The sequence below is a fragment of the Trematomus bernacchii genome, unplaced genomic scaffold, assembly GCF_902827165.1.
Source record: "Trematomus bernacchii unplaced genomic scaffold, fTreBer1.1, whole genome shotgun sequence".
NCBI classification, from domain to species: Eukaryota; Metazoa; Chordata; class Actinopteri; order Perciformes; family Nototheniidae; genus Trematomus; species Trematomus bernacchii.
Window position 1 is genome coordinate 2,728,749 of NW_022987821.1, and position 17,187 is coordinate 2,745,935.

The 17,187-nt window shown below is 46.6% G+C and overlaps 1 protein-coding gene across 2 annotated transcripts; it reads left to right on the forward strand.

The window, feature by feature from the left end:
* The first annotated feature begins 1,776 nt into the window (after window positions 1-1,776).
* On the forward strand, window positions 1,777-16,809 carry hecw2b (HECT, C2 and WW domain containing E3 ubiquitin protein ligase 2b). 2 transcript variants are annotated; one of them, XM_034151109.1, is made up of 30 exons: window positions 1,777-2,916; window positions 4,310-4,417; window positions 4,654-4,748; window positions 5,400-5,475; window positions 5,552-5,721; window positions 5,928-6,070; window positions 6,576-6,676; window positions 7,045-7,781; window positions 8,000-8,141; window positions 8,270-8,398; window positions 8,808-8,909; window positions 9,449-9,599; window positions 9,689-9,792; window positions 9,879-10,003; window positions 10,300-10,485; window positions 10,709-10,861; window positions 11,138-11,240; window positions 11,324-11,420; window positions 11,558-11,641; window positions 11,783-11,892; window positions 12,071-12,191; window positions 12,279-12,392; window positions 12,554-12,706; window positions 12,791-12,889; window positions 13,068-13,197; window positions 13,606-13,752; window positions 13,900-14,014; window positions 14,200-14,285; window positions 14,411-14,523; window positions 15,513-16,809. In XM_034151109.1, exons 1-30 carry the CDS (start codon window positions 2,523-2,525, stop codon window positions 15,622-15,624), a joined length of 4,500 nt encoding a protein of 1,499 aa, XP_034007000.1. In that variant the 5' UTR covers window positions 1,777-2,522; the 3' UTR covers window positions 15,625-16,809. The 2 variants fall into 2 exon arrangements, with proteins under 2 accessions (XP_034007000.1, XP_034007001.1); XM_034151110.1 differs by lacking the exon at window positions 8,808-8,909.
* Window positions 16,810-17,187: the final 378 nt, after the last annotated feature.

The window sequence follows — 17,187 nt, forward strand, 5'->3', positions numbered from 1 at the left end:
TCCTGTCCAGCTTACAAACATTAGGGTTTTATAGGAAACACTTGTGCATGCTATTCATCATTTATTTGTCTTAGCCTAGTTTGAGTAGTAGGAGTGTTTGTGCCTGCCTGTGTGTTTACCACTGGTTGGTGTATTGATGTCAGTGCCTGGATCTTTTTTTTCACTGGCTTGTGTATATATTTAGGCACAAAGTCTCACCATGTATAAATAACCTGCAGACTTGGAGCTACTGCTGAGGGAACAATTGCACTAAATCAACCTCACACAGTACAGTGGAACACTTCAGGTGGCCCACATGGACAAATAGCAAAACAAAAGATTATTTGTGGGTAGTAGAAAATATATTTAATTTTGGAGCTCAATTAATAATTTAATTGTATTTAAATCTTTTGGCCATGGATACAAACAAATTGGTTGGATTTTTTTTACTAAGAAGTTCAAATATTTGTCAAGATTATGAGAAAAAGAATAATGTGCTGTCCTGTTATATGAGCTGATATATTTTTTAGCATGGCCAGGGATATTCTGTAAAACATTACATTGAACATTCCAATTATCGGGGACTGAAAGAAAGAGCTTTTGCATCCTTTTCTGAACTTCAACAAACTGCGTGTCAGATTAATGTAATATGAAAATAATTGCCCTTCTAATTTTGCCACATATGTGACAGGTGTGTAAATAGTTAACCAGCCATATCCACTATCGCAGCGTCCACACGGCGGCGTGCGTTGAAGCTTGCCAGTGGGCGTGTCTGAAACTCGACCAACAAACAATCACATGAATCTCCCGCCCCGGACACACAAGCACGCGGTTTGATTGGCTAGAGCTTGTACTGGCATATGATTTGATTGGCTGACGCTTCCGTCGAAGCTTCAAAAGTTGAACATTAACGGCCCGTCCACACGGCTACGTGCGTTGAAGCTTCAACGCTTCTGCCCATTCTCTTTGAATGGGGTGACGTCACGCTTTGCCGAACTGCATTGTGGTCGCGTCGCTTCGCTTTGCTCGCTTCAAAAGTTGAGCAATGTTCAACTTTTGAAGCTTCGGCGGAAGTGTCAGCCAAACAAATCATATGCCAGTACAAGCTCTAGCCAATCAAACCGCGTGCTTGTGTGTCCGGGGCGGGAGATTCATGTGATTGGTTGTTGGTCGAGTTTCAGACACGCCCACCGGCAAGCTTCAACGCACGCCGCCGTGTGGACGCTGCGTAACGCAACACGAGCAAAGCGAAGCGACGGAACCACAATGCAGTTCGGCAAAGCGTGACGTCACCCCATTCAAAGTGAATGGGCAGAAGCGTTGAAGCTTCAACTCACGCCGCCGTGTGGACGGGCCGTATCAGTGTTTATGTCATGTTGCTCTGCCCCCAAGTGGCCAACATTTAGGCATTTCAAATATTCCATAATATACCCTGTGTCTTCTCTTCTTCTTCGATGGTTAATTGAGTTCTACCTCCCATACATCATCTCTCTATCAGCAGCATGTTGCTTCATTTTGAAGCTTCGGGGGATGGTGCACATCCATTCATCCAGTCTTATGGCAAACAATAGAAGGGAGGAAAGCATTGGATGACGCGACTGATTTGGACGTAAACACCCTCATTATGGAAACCAAAGTGTGTGTGGGTTATATTTTAAAGGGTTGAGCAGATATGGATTTATATGAACCAGGAAGTGCAAAATACCTTAATCTGTGTTGTAGCTGCTGTCCCCTTTGTCCTCCTCTTTCCCCGACCAGCTTTCTAACTCTTTCTTCCTCTCTTTATCCTATAGGTCTTCACCTTCCCCTCTCCTCCCTGTGGACAGACCAGCAGAAGAATTCCCTGGATCGCAATACATCCATATTTTCCCACTTCTACCACTGTCCTTCATCATGGGTAGCTGGATTATTCACCAAGAACTATATCGTCCTAGAGCAGGACTTTGGACAGGTGTCCTAGGGTGTTAGGACTTCCAGGTGGAAACTTAATATTCATGACTGATCAAAGACAGAAGACAAACTATGGTTCATATTGCTTCATGAGACCTTGAATGATGAACTCTGAAGTGCCTTGCCCAATGGAATGCCAGCAGGGCCAATGAAATGTACATCAAGGAATTCAGAACCCTCTTTTTTAAGTTGCTTTTGACAGCATACTTCTCTTGTGATCGCCCTTCGGTACCTCTATCCCTCCATCTTTTTTCAGTTCTTCTTCTCTTCATCTCTCCAGCGACTTCAGTTTGGACTAGTGGTGCACTTTTAAGCTAAAGTGTCTACTTCCTGTCTCTCGTCCTCCCTGACTTCCTGTTTTCTCTTATTGGCTCACCCACCTGACCTCCACCATTCGGCCCTCTCTAGCAACCGTTGTCCTCCGCCCCTGCCCCCGATCATCCTCCCCCTCACCCTCTCACTCCTCTGCCCCTTCCTCCCCCCGCCACCACCATCATCATCATCACCACCGCCATCCTCACCCCCAGCCCCACCACCATCACCACCACCACCAATCCTCTCCTCCCTTCTCCGGCCACTCTTCTGAGGGAGCCATGGCGATGGCTGCCACTGCCTCCTCCTCTCCCCCGCCTTCATCGCCTGGCAACAGCAGCGCCCGGGAGCACCTGCTGGCGGTGCGTCGGCGCACCCCGCACATCCGACCGTACACCATTGGTCCGGACAACCTCCAGGGTCTGTCTTCGACGGGCGCAGTCGAAGAATCTGCGTCCTCCTCCCCCTCCGATATTTCCCCAGGGAGCCAATCAGAAACGCCGACGGTGGGGCTCCAGCGGGCCAATAGCGACACAGACCTGGTGACATCAGACAGCCGCTCATCGCTCACGGCGTCAACGTACCAGCTGACTCTAGGCCACACCCACATGGTGATCTCCTGGGACATCAAGGAGGAAGTGGACGCCACCGACTGGATCGGCCTGTACCACATCGGTGAGAAACTCAAACACACCTCCCCACCTAGTAGTTATTATAACATAATTATATATAATCGCAATATGTACATGCTATACCCAAGTGTAATAATCAAGTTAGTATTGCACAGTTGAATATTGCACAGGTTATACAGCCAATTAGACATGCAAGTGTTTTTTATTACTCTTCCTTATAGCATTGATCCATATATGTTTTCCCACTGGCTACTATTGTCTTAATCTGATAATGTAGCATGAGATTATTGTGAGCTAAAAGCCGTTCTCTGCTAACGGTTGGTCTGTGATGTGATGCCCAGCAGTTCTCAGGCTCAGGTGTGAAAGAGCTGCCAATAACACACACAAAGCCTTATATCATCTCAAACCACAGGTGACCAAGTGTGTGTGTGTGAAAGAGAGAGAGTGGGAAATCCTTTACTGGAGGCAGAGAGAGCCGGTGAAAGGTGATCTATCTCTCTGCAGATGGTATTGACCCATGCAGGAGGATTTCAGGGGGTGTTTCTCCCCAGGGATGAGCTCTGTTTCCAGCCTGACTGTCGGCCGTGCCTCCCTGGAACCCTGAGCTCCATCTAACCCTGCTCTCTGACCTGTGTGTGTGTGTGTGTGTGTGTGTGTGTGTGTGTGTGTGTGTGTGTGTGTGTGTGTGTGTGTGTGTGTGTGTGTGTGTGTGTGTGTGTGTGTGTGTGTGTGTGTGTGTGTGTGTGTGTGTGTGTGTGTGTGTGTGTGTGTGTGTGTGTGTGTGTGTGTGTGTGTGTGTGTGTGTGTGTGTGTGTGTGTGTGTGTGTGTGTGTGTGTGTGTGTGTGTGTGTGTGTGTGTGTGTGTCGCATCTCTGACTGTAAGGTCTGGATGATTGCAGGGTTATCAGGTCAAATAGGTGTGTGTGTGTGTGTGAGGAATGCTTATCCACTGTCACATACAAAGGCTGAGGATTGATTGACAATGACCTGGTGTGACAGAGGGTGTGTGAAGCTGACAGACATCAGCATTGATCCTTTAGGACACGGGCCATTTGTCACGGGACGCACACATAAATGTTTGATGGCTCAACAGGCACAGATGTGCTTTATGACCCGAGGGCAGGGTCTCCCTCTGGAATAACTAACACCAACACGCTTCCTTACCTCATTTAAAATACACAGAAACATGAAAGAAATACAGGAAAGACATTCAGTGACAGCATAAATTGAGTGGTGGCCTGAGGTGGAGCATAGTAAAGTACATTTACTGTATTTGAGTACAATTTTAAATTACTTTGACTGAGTATTTCCTTTTTACGTCTGCCTCGGGACATTAAAGAAACCACCACTCCTCCACATTTAAGTCGAGCGTTGCTTTTTGTGACCTTGCCAAATGTCTTACAGCTTCTGAATGTAAATGTGTGTGTGTTTCACAGATGAGACGTGCGTGGCCAATGTTTGGGACTCAAAAAATCGTGGAGTGAACGGAACCCAGAGAGGACAGATAGTGTGGAGACTGGAGACGGAACCCAACTTCACGGAGAGTGAGTGGTGTTTTTTTTCTAAGTTAACCCCACTTTACATGTGAAGACTCTTTTATAGTATGTACAGAGTGGGGCAGAGATGATGTAGTTTTGTAGTCCGACCCACCTATCAGGTCAAAATAGGTGGACCACTCTATTGCTTCTCCATCGGACATGGAAGAATTGAGTCAAGTCTGAGAGAAAAATCCCGGTGATATCCTGATGGTGTAATATTTTTTTACGTGTTCTCCCCACAGCGGAGACTAAGATCTGCTTTAAGTACTATCATGGTGTAAGTGGAGCGTTAAGAGCAACAACACCTTGCATCACTGTCAAGAACCCTGGAGTGCCGGTACGTTACCCAATCTTTCCTCCTATTTTCTCTCTCTACTCCTTTCTTTCTCATGTTCCTTCCTTGACAACTGTTCTCCCAGTTTTTCTGTGCATTGGAATTTCTCTCACATGCTCAATCCTGCTGCCTAATCGGATTCCAGATGATCAGTGAGCATATTTCAGAACAAGAACAGCCTTAAAGAGCTAATGGTATTACTGGAGACTCTTGCTCCATATAGATAAGGCCTGTGCGTATGAGGCATTAAGCATTTTCCACTGCCTACTACCGGTATATACAAATGTTTTAAAATGAAGGCTATTAATAGGGTTCAGTTCAGGACATGTGTGGTCTACGAAGAAAGTCCTCTTCACTGCAGCCCCTTAACACCTAGATTGAATTGCATAACATGTTGGGCTCCTCTTAGCAAACATAGAAACAAAAATAGAGAATGCAGGGAGGCAGAAGAAACTGAGATGAAGTGACGCTTGCTCCAGTTGAGTCAGTAAAGTTTAAAGCCGTTATGTTGAACTCTCCGTTATTCCTTTCCTTCTCTCATGTTCCTTCTTTTAGCTTTTCATCAAACTCTCATGTATTTTTCTCCCTAATAAATCACTTAAAGTAGTCAAAAGTAATCCACTCATACTGCTCTCCTATTGGTTTCCTCATCAGGTGGGAGGTGAAGGCCAAGTGGAGGACCAATCAGGCGTTGAGCACTGTCGGAAACTAGTCAGCTTCACCCTATCAGGTGCGAGGAGTGATTCTGTTCAATTGTGGTGTAGTTAAATAAACGTCCATTCTTATTAACGTGGTTTCCACTATAGACATCCGGGCGGTGGGTCTGAAGAAGGGCATGTTCTTCAACCCCGACCCCTACCTGAAGATGTCCATCCAGCCTGGGAAGAGGAGCGGCCTCCCCAAGTTCACCCACCACGGCCAGGAGAGACGCTCCTCCATCATCGCCAACACCACCAACCCTGAGTGGCACGTAGAGGTCAGCGCAAACACACACACCGACGAATCCAAGGCATCCGAAAGTGTTTCAATTAGTGTGAATGCACAATGAGGTGTCCCTAGAGTAGCAAATATTCAGAATAGGGAATACTTCCACAATTTCAGCAGTTAAGGGACAAAAGCAGAGATGGAACTAACCCAATATAATAACATTTAATAACATTTAAATCCAATTTATCTCTGTAGAAGTACACCTTTGTGGCGCTGATGACGGACGTGTTGGAGATCGAGGTGAAGGATAAGTTTGCCAAAAGCCGGCCAATCATCAAGCGCTTTCTGGGTCAGCTGATCCTCCCTGTGCAGAGACTTCTGGAGGGGCCGGCATTGGAGTAAGTACACACACACACACACACACACACACACACACACACACACACACACACACACACACACACACACACACACACACACACACACACACACACACACACACACATACATAGCCATAGCCATAGCACCTCTTGCTTTTTTGAATGTGCACTCAGACAGAAAGCAGTAATGTGACCTTCAGCACTTAACCACAGTGACTCTACAAACTTGAGTCAATACCGATCAATGAGTCCTAATCAGCTCATCGTTCAGACATTGATCTGATATTGATTAGCGACTGAGGACATCATGTACTTTAGTGAATTGTGATGTATAGTGTGTGCACAGGGGGACCGTTTGTAGGCCCTTTTTAAATGTAGATGCATATTATATTTCAGAAATGTTAGGTATATGTAGTGGGTGCACACAATTGCTTGTATGCCTGAATTTGGTGTTTCTGGGAACTTCTGATAATGTATCCTTAGTATTGAAATCCTATGTGTGTGTGTGTGTGTGTGTGTGCAGTGATCAGGCAGTCAGCTACAGCCTGTGTCGGCGTCTACCTACGGACCATGTGAGCGGGCAGCTCGTGTTCAGAGTGGACATCACCTCTATTGGACATGAAGGTGTGTGTGTGTGTGTGTGTGTTTGTACATTATACTTTTTGTTGGGAATGTATATGAGAATCACATACATGTAACTATAAACAAGTCCTCAAGTTTCAAATACCAGTATGTACTTGTATTTTGGCGGGGATAAAAACAAATTTGCATGTATTGTTGAAATAAAGAAATGCATGAAAACTGGTAAGAGAAACCAGAGGGTTTTTAACTTTATTATAAATGATATCTGAATTGGCATGAAGTCCGACAATTTCCAGAAACGTAGCTAAAGCATCGACAAAGTCGCTGTGATTCTCTCTGTATTCATTTTCTACAAAATGACATATGCCGTTTTCTGAATCTTTCCCCCCCCCCCCCCCTCTCTCTGTTAGAAGCCTCTCCTGACATAGTGGGGACCCTCCTAGGCGGCGCAGTTAACGGGGACCCTGGGAGTCCCTCAGACGACGAAGACTTCCCCCACCTGTCCTCCTCCCCACGCGTATACAGACCTTCTCCCACCGGCCCCGATGAGGACTCCCTGTTAGTCAATGGCGCTTATTGCTATGGCGATGACAGCGTGTGGCGGGACCCTGGGCAGATGGGAGAGGAGGATCTGCTCGCCCTGGCAGCGGGAGGTCACACCCACCGGCAGGTGTCGCTCAACGACTACCTGGACGCCATCGAGGCCCCCACGAGTCCAGGGGAGCGGCCCCCAGCGGGGCCTTCGCCCAAACTGCGCTCCAGCTTTCCCACGGACACGCGGCTCAACGCCATGCTGCACATAGACTCAGACGAGGATGAGGAGGCAGGGCAGCAGGAGGCGAGGACGCTGCAGAACACAGACTCATCAAAGACATCCTCTGAGTCTCAGGAGAACCAGAGTCCAAACGCAGAGACCCTCACTGGAGCTGCAGAGGGGGCCGTCCAAACTGAGGCCGGAGCAACAGCTGCTGGACCGTCAGCTGCAGACAGTTCCTCAGCTCCCAGCTCATCTCAGGCAGCAGGGGCGGAGGCAGCAGCAGCAGCAGGGCCGGGGGGGGCTCTGGGGGAGTGTACCTGTCAGGAGCAGAGCAGCAGGATGGGTGATCTGCCCTGCACCCCCTCACTTGGTCCACTTTCCCCCATTCAGGTGAGCAGCTGTAGTTTGTTGACTAACTTACTAACTTCAAAATCTCTTCATTACATCAAATGTAGCTTTTATTTCAACTGGCACACATTAGCTTCAAATAAACCAAACTGATGCGTATATGATTGGCTGTCCTGATATCAATTGAGAGCTTGATCCACCAGTTTTGAGACAGAATAGCAAACTGGCAGGTTTTAAATCTCTTGTTCTATTGTCCTCAGGAGGTGGTGGACACAAGGAACGAAGTGGCTCCAAAGGCGGAGGAGGAGGGGGAGTCATCGAGCAGCGAGGCCAACGCTCCGGTAGCAGCTGCTCCTGCAAACCGCAGCACAGCTGACCAGGCAGGAGCGACATCAGAAGTTGGTAGGTGGTTGTTTAAAATACAATGATTACAATACTATATGTCATATGAAATGTGTCTAACGGTTTGAATGACTTTAAATCTCCCACATTACAGTTCATTCACACATTAAAAATGTTGTTGTTTACAGGAGCGAGGGCCAGTAGCAGGAGCAGCCGGGAGCAGCAGGAGGAGGAGGAGGTGTGGACGAGGAGGCAGTCCCTGCAGGCCTGTGCAGGCCCGGTCCAAACCCAGGAAGTGGGGGTGGAGGGGGAGACGGGTGAGATGCTTAACAGAGAAGTCATTTTATATACAACCGTTTTTATAGCAACACTTCTCCACACACGACCTTTATTTGACAGAATTGTTCACATTTGAAAGTGGCATATTAAAACAAATTAATCCCATGACCAAATTAATCATATGCTGTACCGAAATTAGTAATAAGAGGAACATCCCCATCCAAAATGTGGACCACAGCTTTCGTGTCATAGGATCAGGGATTAATAATATAAAACTGGAGCACTTTCCATCATGTTTTCTGTGTGTGTGTGTGTGTGTGTGTGTGTGTGTGTGTGTGTGTGTGTGTGTGTGTGTGTGTGTGTGTGTGTGTGTGTGTGTGTGTGTGTGTGTGTGTGTGTGTGTGTGTGTGTGTGCGCGTGCGCGTGCGCGTGCGTGTGCGTGTGTAGGTGCCACAGCTCAGGTCAATGGCCACCAGTCTGTTCGCTCTCTGCCATCTGTGCGCCATGACATCAGTCGTTACCAGAGAGTGGACGAGCCACTACCACCTAGTGAGTGTGTGTGTGTGTGTGTGATTTATTCTAAATGAACTGCTTCTTGATGCTTATCATGTATTCTGTATGATTTACTATAGAAAACAATCACTTAAACTGACACTAAGCATTAAATAAGTTAGAGATTCACCTCCACGTCCTCAGTAAAAACGTTCTTTATTTTGTCATACCTCAAAATATGGTGTAATTATGACTTTCAGAGAGAAAGACTCAAAGGCTTTATTATTATCATATGCACAAAAGCTACTCTGCAGAATGTGTTCTCACTTCTGTCAATGTGTGTGTGTGTGTGTGTGTGTGTGTGTGTGTGTGTGTGTGTGTGTGTGTGTGTGTGTGTGTGTGTGTGTGTGTGTGTGTGTGTGTGTGTGTGTGTGTGTGTGTGTGTGTGTGTGTGTGTGTGTGTGTGTGTGTGTGTGTGTGTGTGTGTGTGTGTGTGTGTGTGTGTGTGTGTGTGTGTGTGTGTGTGTGTGTGTGTGTGTGTGTGTGTGTGTGTGTGTGTGTGTGTGTGTGTGTGTGTGTGTGTGTGTGTGTGCCAGACTGGGAGGCTCGTATCGACAGCCACGGTCGGATCTTCTACGTGGACCACGTGAACAGAACCACCACATGGCAGCGTCCCACCGCTCCGCCCCCCCCACAGACCCTCCAGAGGTCCAGCTCCATACAGCAGATGGAGCAGCTCAACCGCAGGTCAACACACACACACACACACACACACACACACACACACACACACACACACACGTGTCACTATGGTAATTAACTCAACACTTCTGCAGGTATCAGAGTATACGCAGGACAATAACCAATGACGGCAGACCAGAGGAACCGCCAGCCAATGAGCTGCCTCCAGATGAGACCGACATGCAGCCGTCCATCCCAGGTGATCCTGTCGATGCACTGCATTCTGGTCCATGTGTAAAGCATGATTAGATACTGATACGTTGTGTGTGTGTGTGTGTGTGTCAGAACTCCGCAGGGACAGCGTTGTGGCTCAGTCCAGCTCCAGGTCCCGCCTCAGCCTGCTGCTCCAGTCCCCCAGCGCCAAGTTCCTCACCAGCCCCGACTTCTTCACTGTGCTTCATTCCAACCCTGTACGGACTCTTTTTCTTCTTCTATCGCTTTATTCTTTCCAAAGATCAGTCTCTCTTTGCCCTTACCTCCATATTATAGGTCGCACTGACGTAGATAATTCACTATTTGCCAAAACTACATTCATTTCTGGAAAGGGTTGGATGGTTGCCCCACACACATTTAGCTTTTACTCATTACACTACTTCTCAAATTGGTGAATTGATATAGATGATATAATATCCCAGTGGTTCCACTTCACTTAACTCCACGTTTCCTCTCTCCTTCCTCTCCTCTCCTGCTTCCCTTGTTTGCTCAGAGTGCCTACCGTATGTTCACCACCAACACGTGTCTGAAGCACATGATCAGTAAGGTGCGGAGGGATGCTCACCACTTTGAGCGCTACCAGCACAACAGAGACCTGGTGGCCTTCCTCAACATGATGGCCAACAAACAGCTGGAGCTGCCCCGAGGCTGGGAGATGAAGCACGACCACACCGGCAAGGTGGGGGCGCACCCAAAGTCCTTAGCATTATGTTACATTTGAAACCTCCATCCTGAATATATCTAGAGTTCATTTAAGCTGTCTACCCTGAGCTGATGTTTTAAAATATGTGAAGAAATACTTGGGGAGGCTGTGGCTCAGTGGGTAGTGTGCTGGATAAAAGCGTCTAACAAATGACATGTAATGTAATACTTGACATTTCTTGTGTTGTGTATACACGCAGCCTTTCTTTGTGGATCATAACTGCCGCGCCACCAGCTTCATCGACCCCCGGCTGCCCCTGCAGAGCACCCGACCCCCCAGCGTCCTGGCTCACCGCCAACACCTGACCCGCCAACGCAGCCACAGCGCCGGGGAGGTCAGCCCCCGGCGACTGGTACGTCAGCTACATACCTGAAGCACCTGTGTGTCATCCCAAATAACTTAAAGTAGACTGATGTTTTAAATGTGCAGTGTAATATTGACCAGCTAACTGCACATTATCCCACTTTAAGGACGGCTTACTAAATACATCTATCAACGTCCTATGATCAACGTTATACCTAGCAGCAGTCTTCTCTAGAGTAATAACAGACATTCAAATGTGGAAATGGACCAATCAGGATCCAGTATTCAACTAAGCCGTACATTAAAATAATTGTCCTCTCTGAAGGTTGGTGAAGACCCTCGTCACGCCGGCCCCCCGGTCCTGCCGCGACCTTCAAGCACCTTCAGCTCCACCAACAGGGGGCAGAGTCAGGACGTGGTGCCAGTGGGTCAGTACCAACACACACAACCCGTCTGCTTTTCAGAAATGAGTCAAATATGACCGACACAAATGTCTCTGCTTTTCTTCCAGCTTACAACGACAAAATTGTGGCGTTTCTTCGACAACCAAACATCTTCGAGATTTTACAGGAGAGACAACCTGAGTTCAACCGGAACCATTCACTCAGGTACACACACACACACACACACACACTCAGATTCACACATTTGTCTGATGGGTAAAAAACCTGTTACGAGTCCTGTATTCAAAATCACAGTTACAGTCAGCAGCATCTGTTTCATTGTAATGTTGCTATGACGACAGGGAGAAGGTGCAGCTGATCCGCACTGACGGAGGCTCAGGATTGGCCCGGCTGTCAGGTGACGCTGACCTTGTCATGCTGTTAAGGTAACAGCTGCATTTACTCGTCTTATTGTATTATCTGTGTATCACTCTTCTTCTTCACTTCCTCCTAATGCACTTCCTGCCTTTCAACAATTCTATTGAATGTGTTCAGTTACCTCAGTCTCTCCTCTCTCTCTTCTGCAGTCTGTTTGAAGATGAAGTGATGTGCTACGTACCGCCTCACGCCTTACTGCACCCGAGCTACTGCCAGGCCCCCCGGGGGTCTCCCGTCTCCTCCCCGCAGAACTCTCCTGGTAAGAGACACAGACATGGCATCTTATTGCATTAAGGCCAACACCTTGTAGGCAGAAGTTATTAGAACCTACAGTAGCTGCCTTCAGACCTGCATTGATATCCAGTAATACCAGCTGTGGACACGGGCCCTGAAGGAGTACATGTCCCCCCCCCCCCCCCCCTCCTCTCTGCCTGTAGGGACTCAGAGAGCCAATGCCAGAGCCCCAGCCCCGTACAAGAGAGACTTTGAGGCCAAACTGCGCAACTTCTACAGGAAACTGGAAACCAAAGGCTACGGTCAGGGACCAGGGAAGCTCAAGTAAGGGATTCACATCTGTCGGAGAAAAGCATCTCCTCTGTGTCTCTGTGTGTCTGTCCGCTCACCTGCCTTCTGTCCCTGTCTCAGGTTGATCATCCGCCGGGACCACCTGCTGGAGGATGCCTTCAATCAGATCATGTGCTACTCCCGGAAAGACCTGCAGCGCAGCAAGCTCTACGTCAGCTTTGTGGGGGAGGAGGGGTGAGTAGGTGGGAGGGAAGGAATAAGCATGAAACCCACACAGGTGGAATGTAAATAAGTATATCCATCAGAATCAGAATACTTTGAGTTATCATCATAACTTGGATTGTAATGTGTACAGCAATGCAGTAACTATTGGTATCTAAATGTGTGTTTTGCAGGTTGGACTACAGCGGGCCTTCCAGAGAGTTCTTCTTCCTGGTTTCCAGGGAGCTGTTCAACCCTTATTATGGTCTGTTTGAGTACTCGGCCAATGACACCTACACCGTGCAGATCAGCCCCATGTCCGCCTTCGTAGACAATCACCACGAATGGTGAGCTTCTACTACCAGCTTTATTCAACAGACAATGAAGCGCACAGAGGATCTAATGTGTGTGTGTGTGTGTGTGTGTTTCAGGTTCCGGTTCAGTGGTCGTATTCTGGGCTTGGCTCTGATCCATCAGTACCTGCTGGACGCCTTCTTCACCAGACCCTTCTACAAAGGCCTACTGCGCATGTACGTACAGTGTGTGTGTACATGCACAAATACACATGTATTCAATGTTTCTATATATTTCTGTTGACGTGTTTAAAATGTTGAATATTGGAGTATTCTTCCACACATGTGCTGCTCCCCCTCGGCCACACACACACACACGTTCCCACACTCACTCCCCTGCCCCCCCCCCCCCCAGCCCCTGTGAGCTGAGTGACCTGGAGTACCTGGACGAGGAGTTCCATCAGTCCCTGCAGTGGATGAAGGACAACGACATCGAGGACATGCTGGACCTCACCTTCACCGTCAATGAGGAGGTCTTCGGACAGGTGTGTGTGTGTGTGTGTGTGTGTGTGTGTGTGTGTGTGTGTGTGTGTGTGTGTGTGTGTGGTGTGTGTGTGTGTGTGTGTGTGTGTGTGTGTGTGTGTGTGTGTGTGTGTGTGTGTGTGTGTGTGTGTGTGTGTGTGTGTGTGTGTGTGTGTGTGTGGTGTGTGTGTGTGTGTGTGTGTGTGTGTGTGTGTGTGTGTGTGTGTGTGTGTGTGTGTGTGTGTGTGTGTGTGTGTGTGTGTGTGTGTGTGTGTGTGTGTGTGTGTGTGTGTGTGTGTGTTTCTTCTTAATGGTGTGCATCGGTGTGAGTGAGCTTTCTTTGTATTTAATTGTGATGTGTCTTGACAAAAGAAGCGATGACAAATGTGGATTCAGTTTGTTTGATTTCCTGTGTGTGTGTGTGTGCGTAGATCACAGAGAGGGAGCTGAGGCCCGGAGGAGCAGACATCCCAGTGTCGGAGAAGAACAAAAAGGAATACATCGAGCGGATGGTGAAGTGGAGGATAGAGAGAGGGGTGGTGCAGCAGACCGACAGCCTGGTCAGAGGCTTCTACGAGGTACTTCAGCTTTTTCTGCATCGATCTATGTACAGTTCATATTCTGATCAAAGTGCATCTGTTTCATGAAACCATCTGATATGTAAGAAGTATAAACCGGTACAGTAGCAAATGGGATCCTCAGAGGCTCTTCATGTTGTGTTCCAGGTGGTGGACTCCAGGCTGGTGTCAGTGTTCGATGCCAGGGAGCTGGAGCTGGTGATCGCCGGCACAGCGGAGATCGATTTATCAGACTGGAGGAGCAACACGGAGTACAGAGGAGGTGAGGAAGAAAAACAGACTAGATTCTTTAAATGCTGTTTTATTTACTTTACTGCAACCCAATATCTTTTGCTTTTATTATTATTCCTCTATTGTAAATAGGAAATAAAGGCACGGCTATTTCATGCTTTTCGAGGGATCCGATTACAGGCTTCTTGATGATTTGATATGATGTTTTATGTCTAGGTTACCATGACAACCATATTGTGATCCGGTGGTTCTGGGCAGCGGTGGAGAGGTTCAATAATGAACAGAGACTACGGCTCCTGCAGGTACGTGTGTGTGAGAGTGTGTGTGTGTGTGTGTTGTGATATTTCTTCAACTTTGAGGTAAAGCACAACAGTTCGAACCCCATCTTCTCCCTCTCTTTCTGTCCCCCCCCCCCCCCCCTCTCCAGTTTGTGACGGGGACGTCCAGTATTCCTTACGAGGGCTTCGCCGCCCTGCGAGGCAGCAACGGGCCCCGCAGGTTCTGTGTGGAGAAGTGGGGGAAGGTCAGCGCACTGCCCAGGTAGGAAGCTCAGCATGGTCTGCTTCTGGACATTTTAACTTAAATAAGTTCTGATTTCACATCGTTTTTAGCCTCAGGAAGGTAGACTGTTCGGTGGCAAAAAGTGATGCAAGTGGCATGACAATGCCTAGTTCTTCTTTAGGTTTAAATAAGTAAAATACCAAGGAATGGAGACATGGTTGTATAGCCTTAGTATGGAACTCTTTAGAAAATCCCATACATTAATAAAACACAAATGTTTAAATCAACATTCATTTAGTGAGATAAACCAGCGTTCATTTTGAAAGTATTCTCTTCTTTTGTTACTATTATAACACAATATAAGTCATTAGTTGGCTCAAATTGAAGTGCTAAGGTAAAAATAGCAGTCACAGTTCCACACCCTACTTGTTTGCTTAAAGGTAGGGTAGGTCATTTTGGAGAAACCAACTCGAGTGCGCTAAAATTTGAAAATACACAGCCGGAAAAAATCTGCCACTTCCTTACAGAGCCCCTCCTCCAACACACACGAACGCACACATGACCAATGAGGGCACGAGATAAGTTTGTGCACAGATGGAAGGCTGACAGGCAGGTAGGCCATCCAGTTATTTTAGCCGGGCCGGCTAAAATGATTGGTCGTGCTTTTTACAGTATTACGGCTTCCACAGATTAAATTTTTTTATGGATTTTGTGTCAAAGCACTTCAGATATTCATTGCTATCGGGATGTTAAGAGCATTCCATGGAATATAACAAAAAGTGTATCTCGAGCCGGTTTCTCAAACGTACCTACCCCACCTTTAAGGGTATATTTCATTTGATAAAACAATACCTTGGTGTGATATTGGGCTATAATGAATACAATTAGATTGAGGTGTGTTCAGAAGGGTAAAGCCACTTCAACATGAGCTTCACAGTGGCTAAAATGTTATATTGATTATACAGACGTTCAATAATAAACTGATCCTTTGAATGACATCGTTCTAACTCTACCCCCCCCCTCTGCAGAGCTCACACCTGCTTCAACCGCCTGGACCTGCCCCCCTACCCCTCCTTCTCCATGCTGTACGAGAAGATGCTGACGGCCGTGGAGGAGACCAGCACCTTCGGACTGGAATGAGACCCTGGTGCGACCAAGAACCCCCTCCCAAGGCCTGCTGCTGGTAGAGAAGAAGAAGCTGGATTAAAGCCCCTTTCCTGTCACGACGGGCTATATTTGATAAAGCTGCACTCGAAGGACCTTTTTGTTGCACGTATTTAACTTAGTGACACACCTGTGTGATGTGAGGAATGAAGAATCACTGCCTTTGGGACCAGAACTTTTACTTTCAGGGTTCTACCAATCGGAGCCCGACCTGGGGGGTTTGTTTGTATCACTTTAGGAAGAAGAAGCGAACACTGCCTTCACTGCTAGAGCTGCAGCCTCTGGTGGTCTCGGGGGTCCGACCCTGTGGCCCGTTCACTCTGCACTCCCCTTTCTCGTATGGCTTTTGGTAATCTTTGAGCGATTTCCCTGAGAGGCTCTTCTGCTCCCTTTCCAGTGCAGGAATGGAATTGTTACAGTTTTTTCATCGACAAGAAGAAATGAGATTTTCTAATGTTCTGTGATTTGAATGTAACTCACTTTATGAGGTAGTGTTGTTTGTGATTTTGTACCAGATTCAAAAAAAGGGTTAACACTTATTTGCAATGTTTTAAATGACCTAGTAGGTAAGCATATCCATTTACTCTGATTTGTTATATAACTGAAAGATATATTAAAAATGATCATGGTGTGTTTTTAAAGAGGACACTCCCAAACAGGATTTTTTATTTAGTCTGTAGAACACTGGGACTTCTCTGCAGCGCCACAAGACCCTATTCCGGATAAAATCATTATCATTTTTTATACATTTCAATTAATTGTGCAGTTGATAATTGCATTATTTTATTTGTAATCTCCCCATGATTAAAGATCTGCTTCTGCCCCACACAACCAGATCAGAGCAAAAGATAGTTATTCTAGAGGGAGGTGTCAAAAACAACTAGGTCATCTGATTTCAACATGGGAATGTTTTCATAGGAAATGACCCTGATATTTAATAGAAGGAGCTATGATCCAGCTTGGGACCTTTGTTCACACTTGAATGTACAAACTAATATTATATCCATTCACATTATGAACATAGTTATATATTTCCCTCAGTTTGTCTTACCAGAATGTACCAAAGTGTCGAGCCTCACAGCATCTCTTCTGTAAAGCCACCTCACTTTAATATGAATGTTTGTCAGCACTATCCTCCTCAAATAAAAGGTCATCACTCCATGCAAGCTTTGGCTCTCCTTCTTTAATGTGTCCATTATTACCCACGTAACAAAAAGCTATTTTTATAACTGTTATTTCTAAATGTAATCTGGTTCCTGTTCTTGAGCTTTGTATTTTTATGGAGGACGGAACATGACTTAAGTATAAATAAATAAATAAAAGAATAAATAAATGCATAAATAAATATGGAAATAAATACACCAATGTATAAATAAATAAAACAGAACACACGTTATTATATATCCTTCATATATTTCTACATTTACTCGACATACATTTATTTATTTATTTATTTATGTGTCCGTATGCTAATGAGGTGGGCGGTCCTAACCTCAGTCTGAAGCAGGATTGGTTACAGGAGTGTGTGATCATTTCTGG

Bases quoted from the DNA above. Each gene is read 5' to 3' on its own strand.
- hecw2b (XM_034151109.1), top strand. From the start codon at position 2,523: ATGGCGATGGCTGCCACTGCCTCCTCCTCTCCCCCGCCTTCATCGCCT. The intron at 4,749-5,399 runs GTACGTTACCCA...TTTCCTCATCAG, and splicing joins TCAAGAACCCTGGAGTGCCG to GTGGGAGGTGAAGGCCAAGT. The intron at 13,753-13,899 runs GTACTTCAGCTT...GTTGTGTTCCAG, and splicing joins TGGTCAGAGGCTTCTACGAG to GTGGTGGACTCCAGGCTGGT.